The sequence below is a fragment of the Acanthopagrus latus genome, chromosome 10 (genome assembly GCF_904848185.1).
Source record: "Acanthopagrus latus isolate v.2019 chromosome 10, fAcaLat1.1, whole genome shotgun sequence".
In the NCBI taxonomy this organism is placed as follows: domain Eukaryota; kingdom Metazoa; phylum Chordata; class Actinopteri; order Spariformes; family Sparidae; genus Acanthopagrus; species Acanthopagrus latus.
This window is the reverse complement of record NC_051048.1, coordinates 9,864,414-9,888,842: the sequence shown is the minus strand read 5'-3', so window position 1 is coordinate 9,888,842 and position 24,429 is coordinate 9,864,414. Positions and strand designations below refer to the sequence as shown.

The 24,429-nt window shown below is 42.6% G+C and overlaps 2 protein-coding genes across 2 annotated transcripts; both read left to right on the top strand.

Annotated features, from left to right (window-relative positions):
- The first annotated feature begins 27 nt into the window (after window positions 1–27).
- si:ch73-335l21.2 (RING finger domain-containing protein) lies at window positions 28–3,958 on the top strand. Its single transcript, XM_037111070.1, has 2 exons — window positions 28–1,156; window positions 2,823–3,958. Exon 2 carries the CDS (start codon window positions 2,897–2,899, stop codon window positions 3,545–3,547), a length of 651 nt encoding a protein of 216 aa, XP_036966965.1. The 5' UTR covers window positions 28–1,156; window positions 2,823–2,896; the 3' UTR covers window positions 3,548–3,958.
- Window positions 3,959–5,996: 2,038 nt separating this feature from the next.
- On the top strand, window positions 5,997–23,587 carry dvl2 (dishevelled segment polarity protein 2). The gene is made up of 15 exons (XM_037112879.1): window positions 5,997–6,157; window positions 12,340–12,409; window positions 14,905–15,059; window positions 17,176–17,285; window positions 17,486–17,615; window positions 17,874–17,964; window positions 18,080–18,149; window positions 18,255–18,394; window positions 18,533–18,609; window positions 18,715–18,782; window positions 18,872–19,006; window positions 19,336–19,467; window positions 21,038–21,214; window positions 21,550–21,774; window positions 21,884–23,587. The coding sequence occupies exons 1-15, from the start codon at window positions 5,997–5,999 to the stop codon at window positions 22,444–22,446; spliced, it is 2,304 nt and encodes a 767-aa protein (XP_036968774.1). The 3' UTR covers window positions 22,447–23,587.
- Window positions 23,588–24,429: the final 842 nt, after the last annotated feature.

The following is a 24,429-nucleotide window of genomic DNA, read 5'->3' as shown; positions in this document are numbered from 1 at the left end:
TTGAAACTTGTAGCAGGAAATAAGGAATGTTGGGACAGAATTCCTGGATTTGTCCCTTTGTCCATGCCAAAAGTTAATGGGCTCTATTCTTGGCCGAGACCCGTCCTCTAACTAAGTTTCGTGGAAGTCTGTTCGGTAGTTTTTGTGTAATCAGGGTGACAAACCAACAAACAAAGAAACAGACTCCAGTGAATACGTAACCCTCTTGGCTGAGATTAATACATTTTATTGTCTGATATGACAGCGCACTAAAGAGGCCAATCAACATCAACAGCAATTTAAGAATTCTGAATTATGCATCTTTTTTCTGCATGATAATCTCTGAAAGACAGGTTTTCGTGTCTTTCCTGATACTGATATACCTGTGATAGGCCGAGATAATATCAGCTATGCTTTGACGGACTAACACTGAACGGGTGAGAAGGCATCCAGCGTGTCAGTACGGGGCAAGCTGGTTAGAAGGAAAATGTTTGATCAGGGCGCAACAGATACTGTAGTTATCAGTAATTCGGCTGTTTGCACTTCATAGGAACAGCACCCCTGCTCTGAAAATACACAGCTATTCCGTCCCAGAAATGTATTTACTTTACTAGGCTGTTGTACCCGATGCCCACTGGTATAACAAAAATGCAAACGTGATCATTTTCATTCTGCAGAGGAAATGCTGTACATCTTGCTTGCAATGTAAAATCCGAGGATGTTAATAATTACACCCCGATCCGCACCTTGCTATTAAAAAAACCTCCAACATGCTGACTGCGCGGAAGGGTAATAACATAATATGCGAGTGGAGTCGAGTAAAGTCGGGATCAAGAGACTCCAATCTGTCATTTTCTGTCTTGTGTGTCCTGGTTACCTTCACATCACCAGGGGTTTAATTACTGCTGAGCAAACCGCAGAGATGCCTCATGGGGCAGGAGACAAGGACGAGTTAAAAAAAAAAAAAAAAAAAATCAGGTGGTTGCCAGCAAGCCAAGCTCAGACACGTACTGGAGCTGAGGAATATCGAGATAGAGACTTGAGGAGGCGGGTGGGGAGGGGGACACGCTCTGCCAGGATGAGAGCCGTGCCAACATGAGTATGAATTGCGCGAGGGGAAGTACCTGGGTCGGAGGTGGGCATCAAAGTGTGCTCTGATCAAAGCTGTGTGCTGTGGGTAAGTGGCTCTCTTATCTGCTTCCTATGTAAAGATGGACGGCTGCCAGTTTCTCTCGGTGTAATCTCCCCGAACCTGGTGGCCTACATAGATACAAGAGGGCTCGTTTTATTGTACAGAGCAGCCATTCAGCGCTTCAGTTCAGCGCTTCCATTCCACAACTTCTTCTTTCTTGTTACATGTGATTTTGGGGTAAAACAAAAAATGCCTTTTGCTGGTGTAAATTCCATTTATCTCCTGAGTTTTAGTTCTGATTTTTGTGGGAGTCTATTTTATTTATGAAAGAAAAGGGGTTTGAGTGTGTGTTGCCATGCACCAATTCAAATGAGACCCCATGTGCTAAGCAACAATCCCCCCGCGAGTGTGCTCGTAGTTGTCCCATGGGGGCAATGAGCAGGGACGTAAGAGTGTTTGCAAAGCAAACCAAAGCAAGTGCTTTGTTTTGTAAGTGACAGAGTTTAACTGGACGGAAGAAGACATTGTTAAGAAAGACACTGACATATTTGGTTTCTTAAAGGGGAAATATGCAATAATCTTAGCTGAAAATGTTCAGAAATTATTCAAAGTATCCTCAGAATGTAGTACTTTTTGATACAATGATGACAATGATGAAATATGTATTGTGTTTAAGCATGCTAACCCCTGCCCTAACATTCCCCAGGTCCTCAAGCTCCCAGTCTGGACCACTAGCTTCACAGCTAACTGAGCTAACCAGCTGCAGTTAGCGGCAGTTAACAGTTAACGGGCGATAAATCCCCCCCGCCCTTTTTTTTTCTCTTCTCCAGTGGAAACAGCATTTAATCTAATATATGACCTCCAGTGATGTCACTCAGTGGGTAAGTTGCATTGTGGGTAATGTAGGTTTTGAAAAGGAAGAAGAATGCATGTCCCTAATGAGTCCAGCAGTGATAAGAGTGTAGTGCTAGACCACTGGACTGCTATTCCAAACCTGGTGCCTACATTACCCACGATGCAACCGAGCCACGTAGTGATCACATTCTGCGTCCTCTGGAGCCACGAAAGGCTTTGTACTGCTTTTTTCATCATGCTCCCCAACACCTGCAAACTCTTTAATGTGTAAGAATGGTGGTTACCCTTGAAGCTATCAAACAGCTGATACTAGATTTCCCATGATTCAATAGTGAGTTTTTGGTTAAATGTCACCAATTTCTAACACAAGCTCACTTCTAAAACTTCTCGACGGCGTCTACATTGTCTCATACTACATACAGCTCCTCCAGAACCACAAAAATACAACTGATACTAGGCTGAATAATACTCAGCTGCCCCTTTAAATGGAAATCTGAGTGGAGTGAGATGGACGTGCGCACACTCATGTGCAGTAAGAATCATTTCAGAGCCCTGTTGCTTAATTTTGTTGTTTTTCTTGTTATCCATTTCCAAACTTCCTGAACATGCTCAGAGCGTGCACGCCTGCACACACTCCATGGACTCTGGGTCACTGTGAGTAGTTGGGGGGGCGGGGGGGCAGTTAGATGTGGATGAGTGGTTAAGTGGACGAATGCTATGACTCACGGGGTCTGGAATCTGTTCGTAAAACTTAGAAGAAACAAAGCAGCAGGAGATGAGAACGTGGCATTTAAAAGTCTTTGGAGTTCTCTCTGTCGAAAGAAGTAGACTTGAAGTTGTTTTAATCTCTTCACAGATTTTACCGTCTTCTGTTAAATATTCATCCACAATTTGCATCTTGACATCACTGAACTCCCGAGCCATCCACTCATGACAGGGGAAGTTGTCCCAGCTCCCTGTCCGGGGGACCCGGCTGCAGCAGCAACTGGCCCCTGCACCATCCCTGGGGAGCCCGTGGATGTAGAGTGTCCCATCTGCTACCAGGAGTACAACCAGTACAACAAATGCCCACGGATGCTGGAGTGCCTGCATGTCTTTTGTACCGAGTGCCTCCAGAGGATCCAGCTCTGCCCCTGCGAGCCCCCCGACCCTCACGGCCCTCCAGCCATCCCCTGCCCCCTCTGCCGCCACCTCACCGCCGTGGAAGCCGGTGATGCCCTCTCCCTACCCTGCGACTCCCGCATCCTGGCCAGGCTGCCCCCTGCGACCTTCCGCCTGCCCACGATCAGGCCGACTCGCCTGGCCACGGTCACCCAGAGGGTGGTGCTCTCCCTGGAGGGGGACAGCAGGGACACCCGCTTCATCATCCTGCCCACCGTGAGCCTGCGGGTGCAGCAGATGCACCCGGACAGGCTGTACGGCGCGGCCCCAGGCCTGGCTGGGGAAGGGGAGGTCATACAGCAGAGCAAGAACACGCTGGTCTGTGTGCAGCTGCTGGCTGTCATCTTCTGGGTGGTGTTTGTGATCACCTGCGTGGTCGGGGTGGTGTTTGGGCCACATTTCTTGAACAGGAAGTTTTGATAAGAGGCATGTTTCATTCTTCTTTTGTGTAGCAGATATTAAAGTCATAATATAGGCCACAGGAAAGCACTGTAGAAAGTAGGTTGACACATTTTAGAGAGTATGAACCTGAAAAAAATGTTTTTCAGTTATATTTTCATCGAGATATTTTTGACTTGTGTGGTTTTTATTCAGACCAGATCATATTTTGCGAATGTCCCCAATCTTTCACTGCATATGTGTTGCTGTTTCATCGGTGACAGACGGATGGAGAGTTCCCTCTAGTGGTTTATTTGGAAATGGAGGAACTGAAAGTGAATTAAAGTGGTTCAGAAACTACATGCACTTTCTCATCCAAGGTTTGATAAAGTTGTCTCTGACTTTCCCGCCATTGTGTAAAATTGAATAAAGCCGGTTTACACAACACATTTACACTGTCTCCTGGATTTTTTATAGACGGATTGCACGATAAAGAATTTAATTTCCTAGATGAGGAATTCGATTACCTCTGGGAGTCCTCCTTTAAAACAATGGCATCCCGCTTGGATAACTTGGCAGGCTGTGATGATGTAAGTGCCTGAGAGGATGCAGGAGGCCAGATTGGATAATTTATTGGCCTTAATGATGCCATTTACTGCTATAATGATGCCAAGGTGATTGCAAGGTTTCCTTAATGTGCTTCCTTGTTTGTTTCTTTATTGACCGTGTGAATTCTTTTGGTTCTTGTTAATGGTGATGGATTAATCGATTTAATCCAGTTCATGAGTTCAGGTGGCTCACAATCAGACAAACCGCTGCAGCTCATTATGGAGCTAACACTGGAGATGCTAATCAGATGTGTATGAGTACAACTGTGCAATTTACTGAGAAAGACATAGAGCTTACGTTGCCGGGTTGGTAATCCATCTGTGCAGCATTAAAGGGGTGAATAATGTTAGCTGTCTACTATTCTGTACTTTATACTTCATTGCATTTGTCAGACAGCTGTAGTTACAAAAGTTCTTAAAGAAGTCCAATGCCGTGCCAGAGTTTAAACATCTGGTTGAGCTAGATAACATACAATACCGCACATTCCTGCATTCCTGTCACGCATACATGAAAACATGACATGACTAACACATTTTCCATGATGGAATGTAACTATACATTTACTCCATTACCGTATTTGAGTATAATTTCAAGGTATTTGGGTAGTAGTATAGTAGTAGAATTCCCCACTACACTCCAGAGGCAAAACATTTCATTTGTGTTCACATTTTACTTTTGTGACAGGTTACTTTCCAGATTGCATTCAGCATCAGAACCAAAGTAGCACTTTTGAAATTAATTTATTTAAAGGCAATCAGATAAAAAAAACAAACAAACAAACAAACAAACAAACAAACAAACAAAACACTGATTCCTATAATTAGAAAAAGTCTGAAAGTCATTGGTAAATTTATTTTTATACTTTATTACTTTTAATGTCAGATTTTTAACAAGAGTTTTACTCTGCAACACTGCACATTTTCATATGCATATACGTTCTGACATGGAACAATTAAATCACCTTAATTGCCCTGCTTTTTAAACTGTATTGATTAGAGGTAAAATAATGCATTGTTCTGTCATTGTTAACATGTTTTTTTTTTCTTTTAGATAGAACATAAAAGAAATAAGATGGAATTTAACAGATACAGGTAAAAGAATTAACATGCGTGAAATATCTGTAAACAAAAAAATCTGCTGCAGTTTTTATTACTCACTATTTTGTATTGTTGTCTAGATTTGTCTGTTTTGTCTGTTTAATTTGTATACTTTGTTTTACTCTGTTCTATTGCACATATTAAGAGAAATTTGAGTAAGTAGGGTTTTTTTTTAGTATGTATCATAAGGTGATCTAATTTTTCCACATCTATTTCATCATATAAAACACACTTAAAACTATTTTCCTAAATGAAAACCTTTATAAAAGTTGGGTTTCTGTAACAGGCTGTAATGAAAATGTAGTGGGGGGGACGGAAAGTGGTTGGGAGAGTACGTACGTAAAAAAAAAAGTAGAAGAAGAAGAAGGGGGTACGTGTTTACGTCACACGCCGCGTTGGCTCGCAAAAAGTGGTGAAAAGTTTTTAGACCCCCCTCCCCTGTATGTTTTTGTTGGGGGAAAAGTTGGTGGTAGTTAGGTCGTGTGAATGTGGCGTGTCCGTCGTTTTTCGCCCCTCGGTAACAGGGGGGAAGGCGAGTTTTTTAGTTGCCTAAAGTCGGAGAGCGAGCTTCTTTTGAGCAGGGTTTAAAGCGCTTTACGTCCTCTGGCTCGGACTGAAAATCTCAGTGGCCATCATCGTTTCACCTCTGCCGTCTCGTTAGCCACCTTAGCTAGCTCCGCCGCTAGCTTAACTACCTAACAAAGTTAACGCTACCTCGCCTCATAGTGTGTTTCTTGCGGTTGACTTCCAGCTTTGCAGGGGGAGAATTACAAGTAGCCGTAGACATGGCGGAAACCAAAATAATTTATCACATCGACGAGGAGGAGACGCCGTATTTGGTGAAGATACCCATTGCTGCCGAAAACATCACTTTGCTGGATTTTAAACAGGTCTTGAACAAGCCAAACTACAAATTCTTCTTCAAGTCTATGGACCAGGACTTCGGGTGAGCTGCTGTGATTTTTTTTTCTTCTTCTTCTTCTCCTCCTTCAGCAGAAAGGAGATCTGTGGTTTGCACGCAAAATGCGGGGTGATTACAGCTGCTCGAAGTTGTAAGAGTAAAAACTGCAAAGTAATTAATGTGGTGTGACAAAACGTTGGAGGAAAAAAAAAAGAAATCCACTAATGTGCCATTATCTTCCAAGAGGAGGAGCATTAGCTTAGCACAAGTTAACACCAGAAATGAGAAGGTAGTTATTAAAAGCACTATTTAATGAAATTCATGCACGTATGCGTGTCAGAAAGTCATGCAATCCTATCTTGTGACCGGCTGTCGTTTATTTGTACAGGGAATACGTTTCTAGCACTGGTGTAATGCACTTAAATGAAGCCAGTCATTCAAACAACACATCCCAAACGAGAAAGTGCAAAGTTATAATGACCTGTGATGAATATCCAAGTGGTTCTATAAATACTAAGGGTATGTAGGCTGGGACATTTCTCAGAAAACATCATCATTACAATGGGAGGCATTCCCATGTCCCTGCTGCTTTTCTTTACCCTAATCCTCATCCCTCCCTCCCTCCTTCAGTCCATCATCTTGTGAAATCCTCGCCTTTTCTTTCTTTCGGGACTGAAGCCAGGGTTTTGTCTCCCCTCTTTAACACTTTGGCCTGCCAGCCATCCTTTCATTCCCCCTTGGCTTCCTCTCCCCTTTTCTCCCAACCCACTCCTCCAGAAAGAGCTGTCTCCTCTCCTCTATCAATTAATCTTTTTTTTTTTTTTCTCTCGGTGGTGCCGCTGTGCATTTTCCTGCAGAGGAATGCATGTTTGTGGTTTATTCACCCAGCGAGACCCTCAGGGCTTCTGTTAAATGCATTGTAGTCTTGGATGAGTATTAAGGCCGGGCCATTTGCCTCTTTTCCCTCTTTGGATGGCACCATCGCCGCCTGTGCCAGGGGAGCTGCAGTGTCAACTCAAAACACTAGAATGAAATGGATGAGATGGCTTTTCATTAGCTGTGACAGAGCTGGCAGGCTGGACGGTCGCCTCGGATGCAGATCCTTTGAATATTAATGGAAGCAACATCAATAACTGACTTGTGGAGAGATTTTGTCAAAAACACTCAACGTCCGGTGTTGGTTTGTGAAATAATTAGTCCAATAATCAGTCAGTACATCCACAAAAATGTGTCTATTGACATTTTGATCATCTTATTTATTCGTCAGGTACAAATAAAGTTTTCCAAATTAGGTGAGCTGCTTGCAGTTTACCATTTTATATCATTTCAATAAATGATTCTTGGTGAGACTATGTAAGCAATGTAATGATGTCACTTTTGGCTCTGGGAAGTTGTGTCTGGCCACATTTCTAACAGTTTCTAGACTCTATTATTCAATATTTTACAACTACACTAAATGGGTACTAATGAATACGATCTCTAGTCCTGAAGAGGACATCTCTGGAGTCTAGACTGAGTATTATTCAGTGACCTTTTAACTAGAATTCCTATGTAAATTAGTTAGATTGTATATACATTTCCACATGGACAGTATGTTGTAAGGCAATCGTCTATCTATACATCACAATCTGTACTCCTGTAAAATACAGAATACCCCCCAAAAGTGTAAGAGTTAAGTATTTATCCACAGTATTGTTCTGTTACTTTCACCAGATTTGACATGAACATAACACACTGTGCATAGAGTTGTAGTTAGTGCATCTTAAACAAACACACTGACTGCAACTTGTCCACGTGTGCTGCATTGCCAAACTCTTAACTGCCACATGGCAAAACAGTTCTAGAGTTAAAATATTTAAAGGGTACAACTTAGGCTCACTAAAATAGTTTCAGTCTGTGTAAATTAAGTTTACACAACAAAGAGTTGTGAAGTAGTGGCTTCAAGTAGGAAATCCAATTGTCGGGGGAATCTGGTTAGAGCGCCAGCAGTTTTAATAAAGATACTGATATTTGGCGCCAGTGTGTCAATCGCAAGAGGAAGTGAAACAATATATTACTGTTTCAAAAGTTTTGTCTCAACCACAAAAAACAGTCTGAAAAATGCAGAAAGTTGTCCATTTCCCCAAACCCAAAGTGACGCCTTCAGAAGTCTCGCTTTTTCCAACCAACAGTCCAAAACCCAAATATATTATTTTCTTAATAATATAAAACATAGAAAAGCAGCAAAGCCAAATGTGAGAAGCTGGAAACGGGGACTTTTTTTTTTTTTAAAAAAAGAACAAACAAATAAGAATTAATTTTCTCCAAATAAAGTCAGATGATAATTTTTTTGTTTAACTAATTGGTTACTGGACAAGTTGTTTATACTCCAACATTTTTACAATAGATTGCCTGTCTAGTTAATCCCAGTACATCACAAACTACTTCCTCAAGAATGATCCTTCAGCTGAATGAAAACCTCTAAAGCAGCGTCAACAAAAACTCAACATTATAACCTTCACAAAGGGAGGACTTATCGAAGGACTCTTGTATTCGATTAGTTTTAGCTATTTGTAGCTGATTAACTGTCAACCACGTGTGTGTACCTAATAACTGTTAAAAATCCATTATCTGCACTTTTATGGGCACAGTCATATCTGTAAAGCCTGTCTTTTTATACTGGAATGGCCCATTACTTAATTTATCTTGACTAGTCTTAAGACACCAACCTCAAGAGCTTATCCCTGTTCAGTTGGACGGGATTTGATGGCTTGTAGACCCTCGTTTGTAAGCGAGCACGCAATGTTTTTCCAAAGGCTAAAAGTCCTCATCTCAGAAGAGCCACCCACTCCAAACTCACTCAGCAGAACATAGGGAGTCTTTCAAAGAGAGTGTGACAGAAAAAAAATACTCAGTTCTTAACTTCAATTGTGCAGACTGCCATCAAAATATCACATTTGAATATCTCCAACTGAGTTCACATGAAAAATTTCAAACATAGCTCCGAGTCAGCTGTCCAATCATAGCGGGGATGTTGTTTCCCCCTCTCTCCAACCCAGGAGAGGAGTGTGTGTGTAATAGTGTGTGTTTTCATTTGCCCTGGTACGAGGCCAGCTGTCGGCCAGAGCTGTGTGTGTGGCAGTGGGGGAGATCCGTGGAGCAGGGCAGGCCAGGGCCGGTGCTGGAAACCTGGGCCCTGGACGGGGGCCATGTGCTGGGTGTCTGGGGTTTCCACGGGGAGAGGAAAGGGGAGAAAGAGTCGGGTGGTGTTGGCTCAGAGTTATTAGATATTCGTCTGTGTGCATCTGCTGGTAAGGGGATCAGGGAGCTGTATAAGTTAGATTAATTGTTAGAAAGGAGATGCTGTGTCGGGGTTGAGGAATTTAATAGCAGCAAGGGATGGGGAAAAAAGGAAGTGGGGGTGAAAAACTTCAGGTCGTGTTAAATCCAACAGGACGCAGCATATTCAGGGCTGCTTGTGCATTATTCGAGGCATTTTAGAGTGTGTGTGAAATAGCTCTTGTCTGTCGTCACTTGTTTGTTTGGAGGGCCGGGGAATGAAGACAATTACACTCTCTGGAGAAGAATGTCGCATCTGTTCATCTGCCGTTCAGTTGCAGTTTTTCTCGCAAAATTAAATCAATCAGATGGAGGAAAAGGTCATTTGTTAGCTAACATTCAGAAGCCACAAACACGGCTGTCAGAAGCGTAAGTCTTCCTGCAACAGTTCCCCAGCAGTGCCCACAACAATCTGGCCGTATGCTAACACTCAGCCACAAAACCAGCTCTCAGCAGCTGCTTACGAAAGCCCAGTGGAGCCTGACCGAGTCTGACACACATAAGAAGAGGCACACTGGCAGATGAAGCTGGAAAAAGAAAACTTTTCTGGAGGGGTCGGAGCAGTCAAGTGTCCTCTGTGTAGCACTTGTACCCAGCCCCTGTCCTGGTGAACTACTGTAATAACAACATAGTGGGAGGCTGCTGGGGGGGGGGATCACACAGCTGAGGCCGAATGTTTGCCTTTCTGACAAACATGGAGGAAGAGTACGGAGGAGGGAAGTAGGCAGGCGGATGTGTTGCCTGTCAGGAGCTTTTGCCATGTGGACGTGGGCTCTTGCTGCGGCTGTTAACTGAGAGGATATTGTTGGTGTGTTTATTGGATTTACATGCATATTAAGTTGACCTTGTTGTGTAATTTGCAACAAGGCACAAAACCAGTACAAAACTGTGTGTCTGGTTGTGTGTGTGTGTGCTTCAGCTTACCACTGTGACATAAGATATTCCATAGTGTCTGTCACTTGCGGGAATAAGCAAAATAAGGTTAGCTGTTCTTTTCTTAGACATGTACCGTGCTAATTCACAGCTTCATGGCTCGGATGGTATTTTAGTAATGACATTATACAACCAGACTGTAATCCCAGTGATTTAATTTCATTTATCAGTGCTGAAAAGATGCTGAAAATTGAAGCTGAATGATTGAATGGTTGCTTGTAACAGTCGGTTAAACCAGTTACAGCATGCAAAGGCGAACTAACATGATATGAATTACATGAATCCCACGCAGGGAAATTGAAGTCAAGCAAAAAAATATAACGTATTATGGGAAACATTGTCCCAAATGTTAAAAAGCCACCAGTAGATGTGGGCGACATAGTGATATATGAACTACGGTGTATAACATGATGGTGATTTAAGATGACATATACCCTGAAAGAGGATTTTGTCTATTCTGTGGATTCAGTTAGATATTGTAATGGATTGGTATCAACTAAAATAAAACTGATAAAATCATCTGGGCTTTGCTCACTTCAGCCCGCCTTCCTTTAGTAGATCATTGCACTTCAGTGTAGATTCGGGATGGATCTGATACAATATGTTTCAGTTCCCATCCCAGTGTTATTCACTTAACGGATATGGTACGGCCATCGGTGAGCATCTGTGGCTTTTTATTTAGCGTGGTTTCTCCTTCTTTTTCTCCTCCACCTCTTCGCCAGTGCCATTTGCACCTTGTTATCAGACATATTCTTGATTAGAAGTGGCTATATTAGCGAGAGCGATGTCAGAAAAAATGCTGCTTAGCTCTTAACTACGGTTTGTATGTCGGCAGCATGTGCAAGCTTGTAGGCTTTTTGGCGAAGACACAAGCGATGTTAGGCAACACAACAGTCGGCCTTCGATGCCGCTTGTTGTGTCAGGGCCTTTACTATATTCACACTGGTAGGAGGGACTCTGAGTACAGACACAGAGGTCGGCAATGCCGGCGTTCTCATTTCACAGAACATCCAGATAGTAGATTCTCATTTTTAAATAGTTGAATCATGACCCCATGTGTATGATGCAGCTTGTGAAAAATGAGGCGTGTCAGAGAATCTACAGTTGTTATTTAAATCTTCCAGATGGGTATTTAATGGTAGATGGACTGCATTTCTATAGTGCTTTTCCAGTCTACTGACTGCTCAAAGTGCTTTGCAAAACGTGTCGCATTCACTCGTTCATACAATGATGGCAGAGTCCGCCATGCAAGGCACCAACCTGCTAATCAGGAGCAACTTGGGGTTCAGTATCCTGCTCAAGGATACTTCCACACACAGCCAGGGAATCAAACCAGCGACTTTGTGATCACTGGTTGACTCACTCTACCTTTTTAGCAACAGCTACTGCTGCCCCAGTGAGTATTGTAGCAGACTTATAAACAATAGTCTATATTGAAGTCTCCAGTGAGGCCATGCAAAGTCTTAAATCAAATGAGTTACATATTATTTGACAACTAGCTTTTAAATCTCACTTAATCGTGACTTTCTGGTGAAATCAGTGTTAAATCTGAGGGGAATTTACAGCTGTTGTGTTGATATGATACAAGCCGAAGTCTTGTTCAGCTGGAGCCACTTCAGTCAGTCGTGCTTGCCACAGACTGATCCATCGAACACATGGTAACACATGTTAAAGGGATATGGCAAACAGCTTGTCAAAACATATTTTAGGAGCATTCGGAAATGAAGCCAAGCGTCTGATTTAGTTCAGCCAGGTTGTTGAAATGGCCTAATATATTTAGTATAATGTGTAAGCAATGTAAACTATTTAATCCCCCCTCAGTTTAACTTTGTTCTTTATGACTAGAGTAAAACCTTGGTGTCGTGTTCAGCTCTCAGCCCTGTACTCTGCTATACCATCCACATACCACACCATATTGTTATGAAGGCAGGACAATTTATACCTCCTGAAGCTCACTTTGTCTCTCTGTTTTTCAGGGTGGTGAAGGAAGAGATTTCCGACGACAGTGCCAAGTTGCCATGTTTCAACGGCAGAGTGGTGTCATGGGTAAGAGATAGTAAATCTGTCAGTTCGGAGTGGGAGTGTGAGTGTGAGTGACTGGTGATCTGTCCTCTAAATCCACGATTGACCTATTTCAATATTTCCCACTGACGCTTCTGTGAAATGTTCAGACTAAACTTTTATCTCAAAAGTCAGCCAAAAAAATCATCAGCCAGAGGCTGTTCTCAGAAACCACTTTCCTTTTCCCCCAGACCTCCCCCAGACTAATCATCTCGTCTAAGGATTAGCAGTAAAATAAAGTAATTAAATGCAATATTGGAGTTGTTTTTCTTTGCATAATTGTAGATCACACTGACACATCATAGACTTGAAGCTTTGGTGTGTTGGGAAAAAAAATCTCCTGGATTGAGTGGTGAAACTAAAGCACGCTAACTGTCCAGCCAGGTTAAACAGAAGGAAACAGACTCACAAGATCTGTGAGAAAAAATCTTCTCAGCGCTTTAACCACAGTCTGAGTCACTATGACCAATAACATGTACTGGTAGTTTAGCTAGACTATTAAACTGTTCAACTTTGCATCCTTTAAATCTACCACATACTTCAAGATTTCAGTGAGGCTAGTCTTGTTCTTTAAATCTCAAATTACATCCACACATTTATCATTTTTACATTTATTTATATTGCATTTTTGTGCTTCAGTCAGTTACAGTCAAAAGTGATGCTAAATGTGTGTAGGATTTTCTGTTTGGCAAGTAAATATTGCATGGCCACTTGCCACACTTGTGGGCTTACACCAAAACATTCATGTAATGAAAACCTTTGCCGAGAGAGTCTCCACCAACATTTTAGTGTTGTTCGTGGGCTGTCCGACACAGAAAAGAACAGGGACTCCATTTCTATAGCACTTTATACAGCAAAGCGTCTGGGCAATGGATAATAGGGACTTCATGGTGCATTTAAGTACACCTCACAAACTTGGCAGTTATTGCTTGAATGGCCACAAGCGTTGTTTAAAACCGGAGACTGTATTGTTGTTTTTTGTCTTAACTTCCATGTTCTTACACTACAGATTTTTTGATAATTAGATGCAGAAATCAAAAGATTATCCCATTAATTTCTAAAAACATCTGGTAGATCTTTTCATCTACCAGTCAACTTGGTTGGTGTGTGAAAATGTTAATTTTAGACACTAAAGTTTCATTAAAGAAGCAGTGTAACCAAACAAAAAGAAGAATCTTGACAGTGTTCTTATCAGTCTTGACTTTTCACACTTGATATGCGAAAAATCAAGTCTTGGAAGACTACAGTAGATTGCATGGGCAGTTATGCTGTGTACGCAGTTTGAAAGTCACCCTGTCTCACAAGTCTGCAGATAAATGACATAATCTAAGAAAGCAGCATGTTTTAATGATTTGTATTTTGTGATGGATGATGCAACCTGTGGCACAAAAAGAGCTTTTCATTTTTCTGACCAAAGCATGAGGAAGGCAGATGTTTCTTTCATTGTGTTAATCGACACTCCAGCTTTTGATCTGCAAGCAGCAGAGCTTGTTAGCGGTTACAGTACAGCGAGCTGCCAGGTACAGTTTTCATACTTTCCATTTCTGGGGGGGGGGGGCAGTTGTCGCACCCCACCCTGCAGGTTACATTTGAATAGAGACAAAACATGGGGCCCGGGCCCAGATAAGCAGGTTTGAGGCCGCAGCATCTGTTAAGTGCATAAGAACGAGGAGAGGCATTAAAAGAGGGGGAACAAAGCTCAGGGACCAGAGGGACTGATATGTGATCTGCAGGCCAGGACGGATGGAGGGATCCCAGAAGAGTGTTTCATAGCCATTAGAGGGGAGGGAGTGACTCAGGAAAGAGGGCGAACGTCGGTCTGAACAGGGCTGACGGACTCCATTTGCCTGTATTGTTTTGACGGGGAATGCAAAGGTTGTCACGCTTGTTTGGTCAAAATCATAAAAGCCTGGAAAATTCTTCATCTACTGGGGAAATGCTTGATTCTGTCTCCACTATGCTGATGTTCCATCCAAACAATTTTTTATGTAAACCAAAACTCTCGTCCCATCGCCATATTGCCTCCTGGTGCTGAAATTAGCAGGCGTTGAATAATAAGACCATTTTTATTCTCATATGTGAGCCTTCGACGCCCAATAAGTACATCTTATTCCCATCCTGTGTATGTTCCAAGGGTTCACGTAATTGGATGCTGTATGGCATTCATCCTAATTGTCGATGTGTGTTACCTCTGTGTGTGTGGGCATTTTTCGTTGTATAATGAAGAGAGACGGGTTAAGTGTAGGATAGTGTTTCAGTATGCCCTTGAGACTTCCATCTGAAAAGACTACAGTGTTTGTGTGTCAAAGTAATTGACATCTTACCCGATTCTCCTCCTCCCCTTTCGTTCCTCTCGTTTTCTCACCCTCTCTTCTCCCTCTTCTCTTGTTCGGTGCCAATTTCTCTCCACTCTGCATAATTTTTTTTGCTGCCTCTTTGTTTCTCTCTCTTAATCTGTTTTTTTTTTTTCATTCTCTCAGTTGGTATCCTCAGACACTCCAGCAGCAGAGCCTCCAGTGGCAGTGGTCCCCCCTGTGGAAACGCCGACCCAACCTTCGCCCCCTCCTCCGCCCCTCCCGCCGCCACCTGCAGAGAGGACCGGGGGCATCGGGGACTCCAGGCCGCCCTCCTTCCAGTAAGCACAGCACAACTTCTCCTTTGATTTACAGTAGTATATATTCACCTAAAGAGGGGGCATCATGAGGCCAATAACCTTCTCAAAAACTGCACATTTCACTTTTCAACTGCAGGGCTTCTCCCACGGCTGTAGTGTAGATAATCTACCTTTTTTTCCTGAATATGGCACACACTCCCAGTATCGGGTGACGACAAGAATAAAAAGAATACTACAGCTCACTTGAACCCGATCTTAGCTGGAGCCGCCCTTGTTTTTAGCATGACTAGTTCTTAGAGAAGCTTTCAGTACATTAAACATACACAAAGACCTTTTTAAAGAGTGCTTACTCATAGTCTAAGTATGTTTTTTGGCATTCACTTCACTATTTATTGCGTTTTTCTATTGGGATGTAATTAACCTGACTTTATCTGTGGTTCAGTTGGGCTTTGGCTGGTTTTTAAATATCCAAACCTACAGTAATCCATTTTCTTGGGTGCTGTGAACATTAACATGAACTTAATTATTATCCCCTGTTAAGTTCATACAGTGAACGTGTCATGTATTGGTCACATTACATGACTTTCAAAGTCGTCGCATCATTGACCTGTTCACAGTATAAGACTGGTTTGCACCCTTCATGACCACTTGGTGACAGGGGCTCGCACATTACAAGATCTTCCCCCAGCAGCATCAGCAGGAGGAGAAGAACCAACAGAAGAACCAAGAAATCCAAACTGTTCGGGGCTGATTTGTATAAAAGAAAATGTTTTCTTTCACACATCTGCGAGGAATGGCAAACTCTCTCTTTAAACAGTACACAGTTTGTAGAGAGGATTGATAAAAGTCAGTAACAAACCCTGGTGGAACATAAAGGCTACAGTCCAGTAGTGTGAACTTGGCATTAGCAAACAGTTGCCTGTTAACACATCAAGCTGACTTAGACCTACATCAGCATCTATTTGTGCTTTGAGACAACCAGATGATTTTAATTCCAATATTGACAATGTTGATTCAAAAGTTGACTGATTGGCTGTTTAGCTTTTTGCCAACTCCTTTAGCTGCCTATTGCTCAACTATGTTTTCACCTGCTTGTAGACACCTTTTATAGTCTTAACTGCAGAGTTAAGTAATAATTTTCTGTGCAATGTGAAAGGGAAAGTTTGCACTGACAAACCTACAAAATCATTTGATCCCTTTTTAAAATAGTGTGAAACCACAAAACAGCAAAGATTCATCCTTTAGCATCCATGCTGCTGCAGTTAATTGTGAGGAAATCGTTACTGTAATCTGAATTGGGCCTGTGGTGTCCAAAACAAACTATCATTTTAATAGCTTCTCACCATCGTTCTTGGCTCCTTAAGAAGTGTCTGCAGCTCTGTGAGTTTGGTTTAGGGGTCAAACGGAGGTCACGTCCGTCAGTAAGTCTTCCCATTACAGCTGCGGCGCTCTGATTGATTTTCGGCTGCAGGAAGGTGGCTCGATGGTCTTTGAGTCCAATTTCAAATTACACTATTTCTTTCTAACTTCACTCAGGGTGCGGTTTGCAGCTGTTTGGACAATGAACCACGCTTTCCATGCGGTATTTGGAGCTGAATCAACACCATTAGTCATGCTGGAAAATTAAATGTAATTCAAATTGTACGGTTGCTGTGGCTGCCTGATGAAGAATCTTGCTTTCATCATGAACCACAAGACGTTCACTGTATACCTTTGTAATCAGAATATTCATTGGTGTGTGTGTGGTTCTGAGGTCTGAACACCATAAAGGCTCACTTGGGCATTTGATTGAGATAGAAGTTTTTGGTAATACTAAATGACATGACAGCCTTTAAAAGCCTCAAGAGTTTTACATATGTTGAAAGTAAAATAAATAGAGTAAAATGATTTTGTTCCTTTTAAGGGAAACTACTCTAGGATTGCACATTAAAGTCTGGTTGCTTGTCTTGTGAAGTATTTCTGTATTTGTGAAACAAGGCTGTGTAAAGCTTGTGAGAGGGAAAGCAGGGTTGAGTTGGGCTGAATACTGCAAAGTTTAAAAATGGAAAGCATTAGCTGGCAAAAATTATCAGATTAAAACGGTAAAATATTGAAATTCGGCCGTGCTCTGATTCTTACTGTGCTCCTTCCATTACAGTCCCAATGCAACAGGCAGCGTGGAGACATTGGACGACCAGACTGAAACAGAGTCTGTAGTTTCCTTCAGGCGAGAGAGACCTCGACACAGAGAGGGCATGGAGCAACACGGTGAGAAAAAGCAGATGGAAACATGCTCGTATATGATGATGTGTCATCTAGATTTGGCCCCCGGCCAACATCCAAACATTGACAGATAGTGATATTATCAAAGAATGTTGAAGTGAGGAATGTGAGCAGTCTATAGTGAAAAAAGGAAAACATGGACTTGAGCAAACATGAAAATTCATGGAGAATATCCTCTGTCGCAGGTCCTCGTATGAATGGCCAGAGTCGTCTGGAGCGCCACCTGGCAGGTTACGAGAGCTCCAGCACCGTGATGAGCAGCGAGCTGGAAACCACCAGCTTCTGCGACTCTGAGGACGACGACACCATGAGCAGGTAAGAGACTGGCAAAAGACAGAAAGTCTTTGGGTGGAGGGATTGCAACTGATATTTTAATTCGTCCTGAATGCTGCACTCTGATTTTTGTATCTCCTTAAAATGTAGAGGATGAATTATGAACTATCAGAGATTAACAAAAGTGGAAAATAGGATTATAGCTTCCCCTTTATTTGTTGGTAGCAACCCCATTAAAGTTTTGTTGACAGAATGTTCCTCTTCTGACTTTTAACATTTTATTGACTCTCTCACTTATAGGTTCAGCAGTGCAACAGAACAGAGCACAGCTTCTAGGCTTCTTAAACGCCACCGTCGACGTCGGAAACAGCGCCCTCCACGTTTGGAGAGGGTACATACTGTTGAGATATTTTCTCAGCCTTCCAATTTTGTCCAATTGTGAGCTTGTTCTGAGAGTGTGACCTTGTTAGCGCATCTCATGTTAAATCTGTGGTTTTCGACTCCAGGCGTCCTCCTTCAGCAGTGTGACAGACTCCACAATGTCCTTGAACATCATCACCGTCACTCTCAACATGGGTCCGTAAACTCCTGATGTTTCCTTGTCTTTAAGCCTCAGTGTGTCTTGCAAGAGATTTAAATGGTGTTTTTGTGGTGTTAATGCTATTCTTCTCAACAACACAGAGAAATACAATTTCTTGGGCATCAGCATTGTGGGCCAGAGCAACGAAAGAGGAGATGGAGGCATCTACATCGGCTCTATCATGAAGGGGGGAGCCGTGGCTGCAGATGGACGCATTGAACCTGGTGACATGCTGCTGCAGGTGAGGAGGATTGACAACTTAATCATGAATAGATTGGTTTGGTAGACATATAAATTCAAGCAAATCTTGAGCATTGAAAAGCTCCAACAAGCCTCAGTGATTAAAACAAAATTATTGTTTCTGCCATTGCCTTCCCAGGTGAACGACATCAACTTTGAGAACATGAGTAACGATGATGCGGTGCGGGTACTTAGGGAGATTGTACACAAGCCAGGGTGAGTTGCTGTTTTCTCATTCAAATAATTTTCTATCAAGTTTTGTCTGCACACAAGTGATCAACAACAATTATGGTAATGTATTATTATTATTTGTTTTTCCAGGCCCATCATCCTCACAGTGGCTAAGTGCTGGGACCCTTCTCCTCAGGGCTACTTCACTCTGCCCCGCAGTAAGTTCTCGACCGCCAGCCGTTCTGATTATTCCCATGCTGATGATTGGGTTATTAACAGTTTCTTAATCTTCACTCCACATGTGCAGATGAACCGATCCGACCCATCGACCCAGCAGCGTGGGTGAGCCACTCTGTGGCTATGACCGGGGCCTACCCTCCCTTCCCAGGCAGCTCCTCCCTCAGCACCATCACTTCCTCTTCCTCCGTCACCGAGACCGAACGTGAGAGCCTCCTCAAGCTTTTAAATCATGCCTAGTTTCTTTGTCAGTCAGATATTTAATGCCTGAATGAGAGTCATTATTGTCTTGTTACAGTCTCCGTCCATCATTCTCCTGGCTCTAGAATCATCTTTCACATGTGTCTTTCTGCCTTTGTCGCCATCCTAATGTGATGTGATAAATGATGTCTGCTACTTTCCTGCCTTTGATCTCTTCCCCACTCCTTTCCCTCTAGATCGGACAGAGTTCAGATTTCACCATTAATCCATTTAGCCCTATGTGTCTAAACTTCCTCTTCAGCTCTCCTTAAATGCTCTTCTGTCTCCCTCTAGGTTTCGATGACTTCAACTTATCGCTCCACTCTGACATGGCATCAGTTGCCAAGGCCATGGCCTCTCCAGAGTCGGGTCTGGAGGTCAGGGACCGCATGTGGCTCAAAATCACCATCCCCAACGCTTTCCTCGGTAAGACTATAAAGTGGAGACAAAAACAGAAAAAAAATAAAAAAAAGAGTACATTACTTTCATGAACTCTGTGTGTCTCAGAGGGCTTTACAGGGGAAGCATTATGTTCTCAGAATTAAAACCGTGTGACTTGTGGGAGGGAAAAAAATCCCCAAAGTACAGACTTGAGTGCCTGTGTTGACTGGAAACATGTGTTAAATTGGAATCACCTGCAGCTGAATCACAAGGAGTAATTACTGGAAACTACAAGTTTTTTTGTGCTTTTTGAAATGAAAATGTTGTTTATGATTTCAATTCAAGTCCATGTAGTAAAAATACAACAGGCCAGAACAAAATTATACAAAATGATCCCCTGCAGTAAGTAACTTTTTTTTTTTTTAAATGTCAGAGGGAAGTGTTAATTCACATAAACAGCTATTTTTGTGCCTACAGTTTGTAGTGTGTTAAAACAAAAAGGCTACTAAATTCCTCTAAATATATTCTGCAGAGACTTCACTCACACTCTTTATTGTCACAACATAATTAAAGTACTTAAATGTTGTGGGAACGCTGCATTAAACACCCACTCACTGTGTATGTACGATGAAGTTTGAGCTACTTCAAGTTCAGCTTTCATCATTGAGTGGTGTTCCAAATTTTTTTTTTGTGATCCTGGATTTTTACACATAAATCTGATTTGCGTTATGATGTCTGGAATGTGGAATATTGGTCACATTCTGTTTGCAGTCATGATTGTGAAGAATATCAGCAGCACCAAAGGAAGGGATGAATGAGTTACTGTACTCTAAATTATAGTCCTTGATTATTTTAAATTGTATTCATTTTACATTATTATCCTTCATTTTTTTTTTTATTTGAAGGCAGAAAGAAAGGGAGCAGATCATGCTAAGTTCTGATTATAATAGGATAATCATCACTCTGTATCCCAGGTTTTAGATATAGTCAGTCTCCATTTAGTTGCTTTACCTGTCAATAATAATAATAATAATAATAATAATAATAATAATAATAATAATAATAATAATAATAATAATAATAATAATAATACCTCAAAAATAAAGATAACCAATCTGAGACTAAGCCAACTGGAACTGACTGGACCAAAATGGACATGTAGTACCCAGTATTACCTGTTTGGCCTAAAAACAAATGCTGCCAGGAAAAGACAACACTCATGCCATGTCACAATATCAAGATCTAAGACAATAGATCATATAATAGATCATCTGTAACTAGTTGTCACATGTGACTTGGCCCCTCTCAAGTGGAGCGTAATGAGAGCCCATGAATGAGAGTGTAGCGGCGCTATAGTCCATCAGGACAACTGCGACACATGGTGTTTTTGTTTGTCACAATAATCATTCAATGTTGCTTTTCTTCTTCTTTGATTTTCTGGACATTAAAATAATAAACAAAAAAAGACAGTTGCTATATATTAAGTGTATATTGAAACTTTGCAAGTCAGTGAGTTGACAGTAGTATTAGTTTACATTTACTTTATTTAATTATGTACACAAGCCATCTTTGTCACAACCATTTCTCATCTTACATGTCATGCATCCACCACCAGGCTCGGACGTTGTGGAGTGGCTCTTCCATCACATTGAGGGATTCCAGGACCGCCGCGAAGCCAGAAAGTACGCCAGCAACCTGCTGAAGGCCGGCTTCATCCGACACACCGTCAACAAGATCACCTTCTCTGAGCAGTGTTACTACGTGTTCGGAGATCTAAGCGACTGCGAGAATTGTGAGTGACCAGAAAACGTTGACATCGAAGACTGACTTGGATAAGGCTGCATGAGTGTTATGCTTAATCACATTTGCACACATGCCTTCTGTGGACACGCTGATTGGTTTTAGGAGTCAAACACGTGACTTTTTTAGTTATGGAAGGATTTCTTTAATGTCTAGCCATCGCCACACTAATACAAAGCATTTGTAGCAGAACAAACAACAAACAAATGCTTGTGTGTACCAAGTCTGTTGTACATTTTGTATCAGTGGAACATTTTGTATCAGTAATTTGTTAAGATCTCATCCAAACAATTCAGTCATTCACTCCTACTCCTCTTCTGCCCCCAGACATGGCTAACCTGTCCCTGAATGACAATGACGGCTCCAGCGGGGCCTCAGACCAGGACACCTTGGCCCCGCTGCCTCTCCCTGGGGCCTCCCCGTGGCCCATGATGCACACCTTCCCCTATCAGCCTTACCCCGCACATGCCTTCTCCAGCCAGCCACCTCCATACCACGAGCTCACCAGCTACAGCTACGCCCCCGGCAGCACGGGCAGCCAGCACAGCGAAGGTGTGTTTTATCCTCCTGTCCGTCTTTCTTTCATTCTGTCTTTGTTTACTTCTGTCTTCGACCCCAGCTAAAGTAACTACTTATTCACGTGTCATCATTCTGCCCTCAGGGAGTCGAAGCAGCGGATCGACGAGAAGCGAGGGTGAGCGACGTCGCAGCACCAAAGGTCCCGGCAGCACCGTGGGTGGAGGGGAGAAATCCCCCTCTGGCGGGGGTGGAGAAGGCGGAGGGGCTGACTCGCGCTCCGGCAGCGGCAGCGAATCAGAGTACTCCACCCGCAGCAGTCTGAGACGCGGCCACGGCTCGTCCGCCCCCAGCGAGCACAGCCACGCCTCCTCCCAGCGCTCACATCATCACCGCATGCCCCAGCCGCCCCACATGTCTCCCTACCCTCCGGGCATCCTGCCTTACAACCCCATGATGGTTATGATGGTCCCACAGCACCCACATCCCAACATGGCAACCGCTCACGTTCTCCCTCACGCGCAGCAGATGCCCACAGGCCCCATGCATCCAGCTCTACCCCCACCACCTTCCTCCACTCCAGGGGGGCCTCCCGGTGCACCACCCACTCGGGACCTCGGCTCCGTACCCCCAGAGCTGACTGCATCCCGCCAGTCGTTCCACCTGGCCATGGGAAATCCTAGCGAGTTCTTTGTGGATGTCATGTAGCTCTCCTATTAGTGACCATTCATGTGAAGTTAGTGTACGGTTCCCACTTGTCTTGATGAGGATCTGGTGGTAGCTTTGTGAGCTCACAAGGGCCTATTGGGTTGAGGGCACTTGTTGCATATTTGGTGAGAACAGGGTTTAACATTGACAAAGAAAAATATCACAAAATTAGAAGACAATTTATGTGAGACATGGTCGGGCTATCTGTCTACGAAGTCTAGTGCCTCTCATTCAAATCCACTACCTAACGGTTATTTGTTCATTGTATTGCCAGACTAGCTCTTATCTCAGTAGTGAGCTTGTCTGTTTTTCTCAAAATAACAAACTCTCAAGTATTTTGAGTGCCCACATCAGAGCTGCTCAGCACATCCTCTAAACAGAAATCTAATATTTTAGGAGGGGGAACTATCTTCCCAAAGCAGCTACTTGTGTCAGAGCTGACCATGCAGGAAGTGCACAGACCACAGTTTAACACTAGAGGGTGCCAGGTACATTGTGTACTTGAAAAGGATCCAATCCTGTATACACATCTGGATCATCAGGCCAGAATCGACCGGCAGCGTAGGAGTATACCGAGTGCCTTACTCTTTGCATTTTTCACACTCCAGGTACATAAATTAACTCATCTTGTTCCAGCATTGTTTGACAATGATCTTCTCTGTATATATCTACTCTACTCCTATGTAAATGCAACACTACAAGCTGTAATGTGAAAAGAAAATAGGTCCAAAAATGTCAGGTGAACTTGTGTTTAGTAATCACTGTCTAGGCCTAGTCGTCAAATAACTCTTGCTGTGAGGAGTTCTCTCTGAGGTGTGGGACTGTAGAGCCTTAACGGTACTAATAGGTGACAAGACGCTGAACGCGGTACTTTCTGATAACATTTACTGTGTATCTTTAAGTAACTGTGACCCAAACGCCCCAGCTCCTCATGCTTATTTTTATGTTACTGACTCGCATTATTCACCCATTTCATTTTTTTGTATGAGTGCCTATATAAATCATGTATAACCGAACTATTAAGGTGCTAAATGAAGATTTGACATTTCAAAAAGAATGACATTGAGAGTGTCACATTGTTTGATTTCATATCGCCACCTTTGTTTGCGTATTTGAGAATAAATTTGATACTTACATGGTGTTCAGACTTGATTATTTGAAGAGAGGATTCAAAAGAAGTCTGTCTGTGAACTTTCATGTCACATAATCGATGTTTTGACACATTTCTTGTACTCAGAGCACAAACTGTATGCTGATTTCAATATGCTGTAGATATCTGTATTTGGTTAACATAATATTTTCTCTTATGATCCAAAGGGCTGCAGTTAATAGTTAAAATACCAATTGAATGCCTCTTTTTACTGGGTCATCGTATGCATACAACTCACTGCTGTTTAAATGTTAATTAAAATATTACTCAAACTTCATGAAAGCACTAGAAGTCAGTCCCAGATTGATCAAGTATATAGCCATATGGAGTTTTGAAGTACTGTGGTACATCCCCTGAACTACTGTCTGCAAGTATTTTAAGTTTTTGCAGTTTTCTAGTTCTACATTTCAGTGGGGAAATGCTGCATGATGTAGTAGATTTTACATAAAAAACCTATTGAGTTAAAAAATAAGTTGCATTAAAGACAACAGTTGTCAGTTGGCTTCACCTCAACATTGGAGCACTGCTTCCTCAATAATCAATAAAGCCGATAACAGCAACTACAGTCAGTAGGGTACATCCCCTGGGAACCATGATGACTGTACCATTTTTTTTCTTTTTTCCAACTCTGTCTCCGATTTTGAGATATTTCACTTGTTGGCTCCAGATGAAGAGTCAGTGCTCAGTCTGTTGATATGTCTCTGAGTGGGCCAAAGTGGTGGAACAAACAGTTGGCGGACCAACATCACCATCATTGATCATCTGGAGGCTCTATGGATACAAGCAACCCAGCACAGCTCTTGACAGTCCTATCTTTCTACATAGTCTGCCTT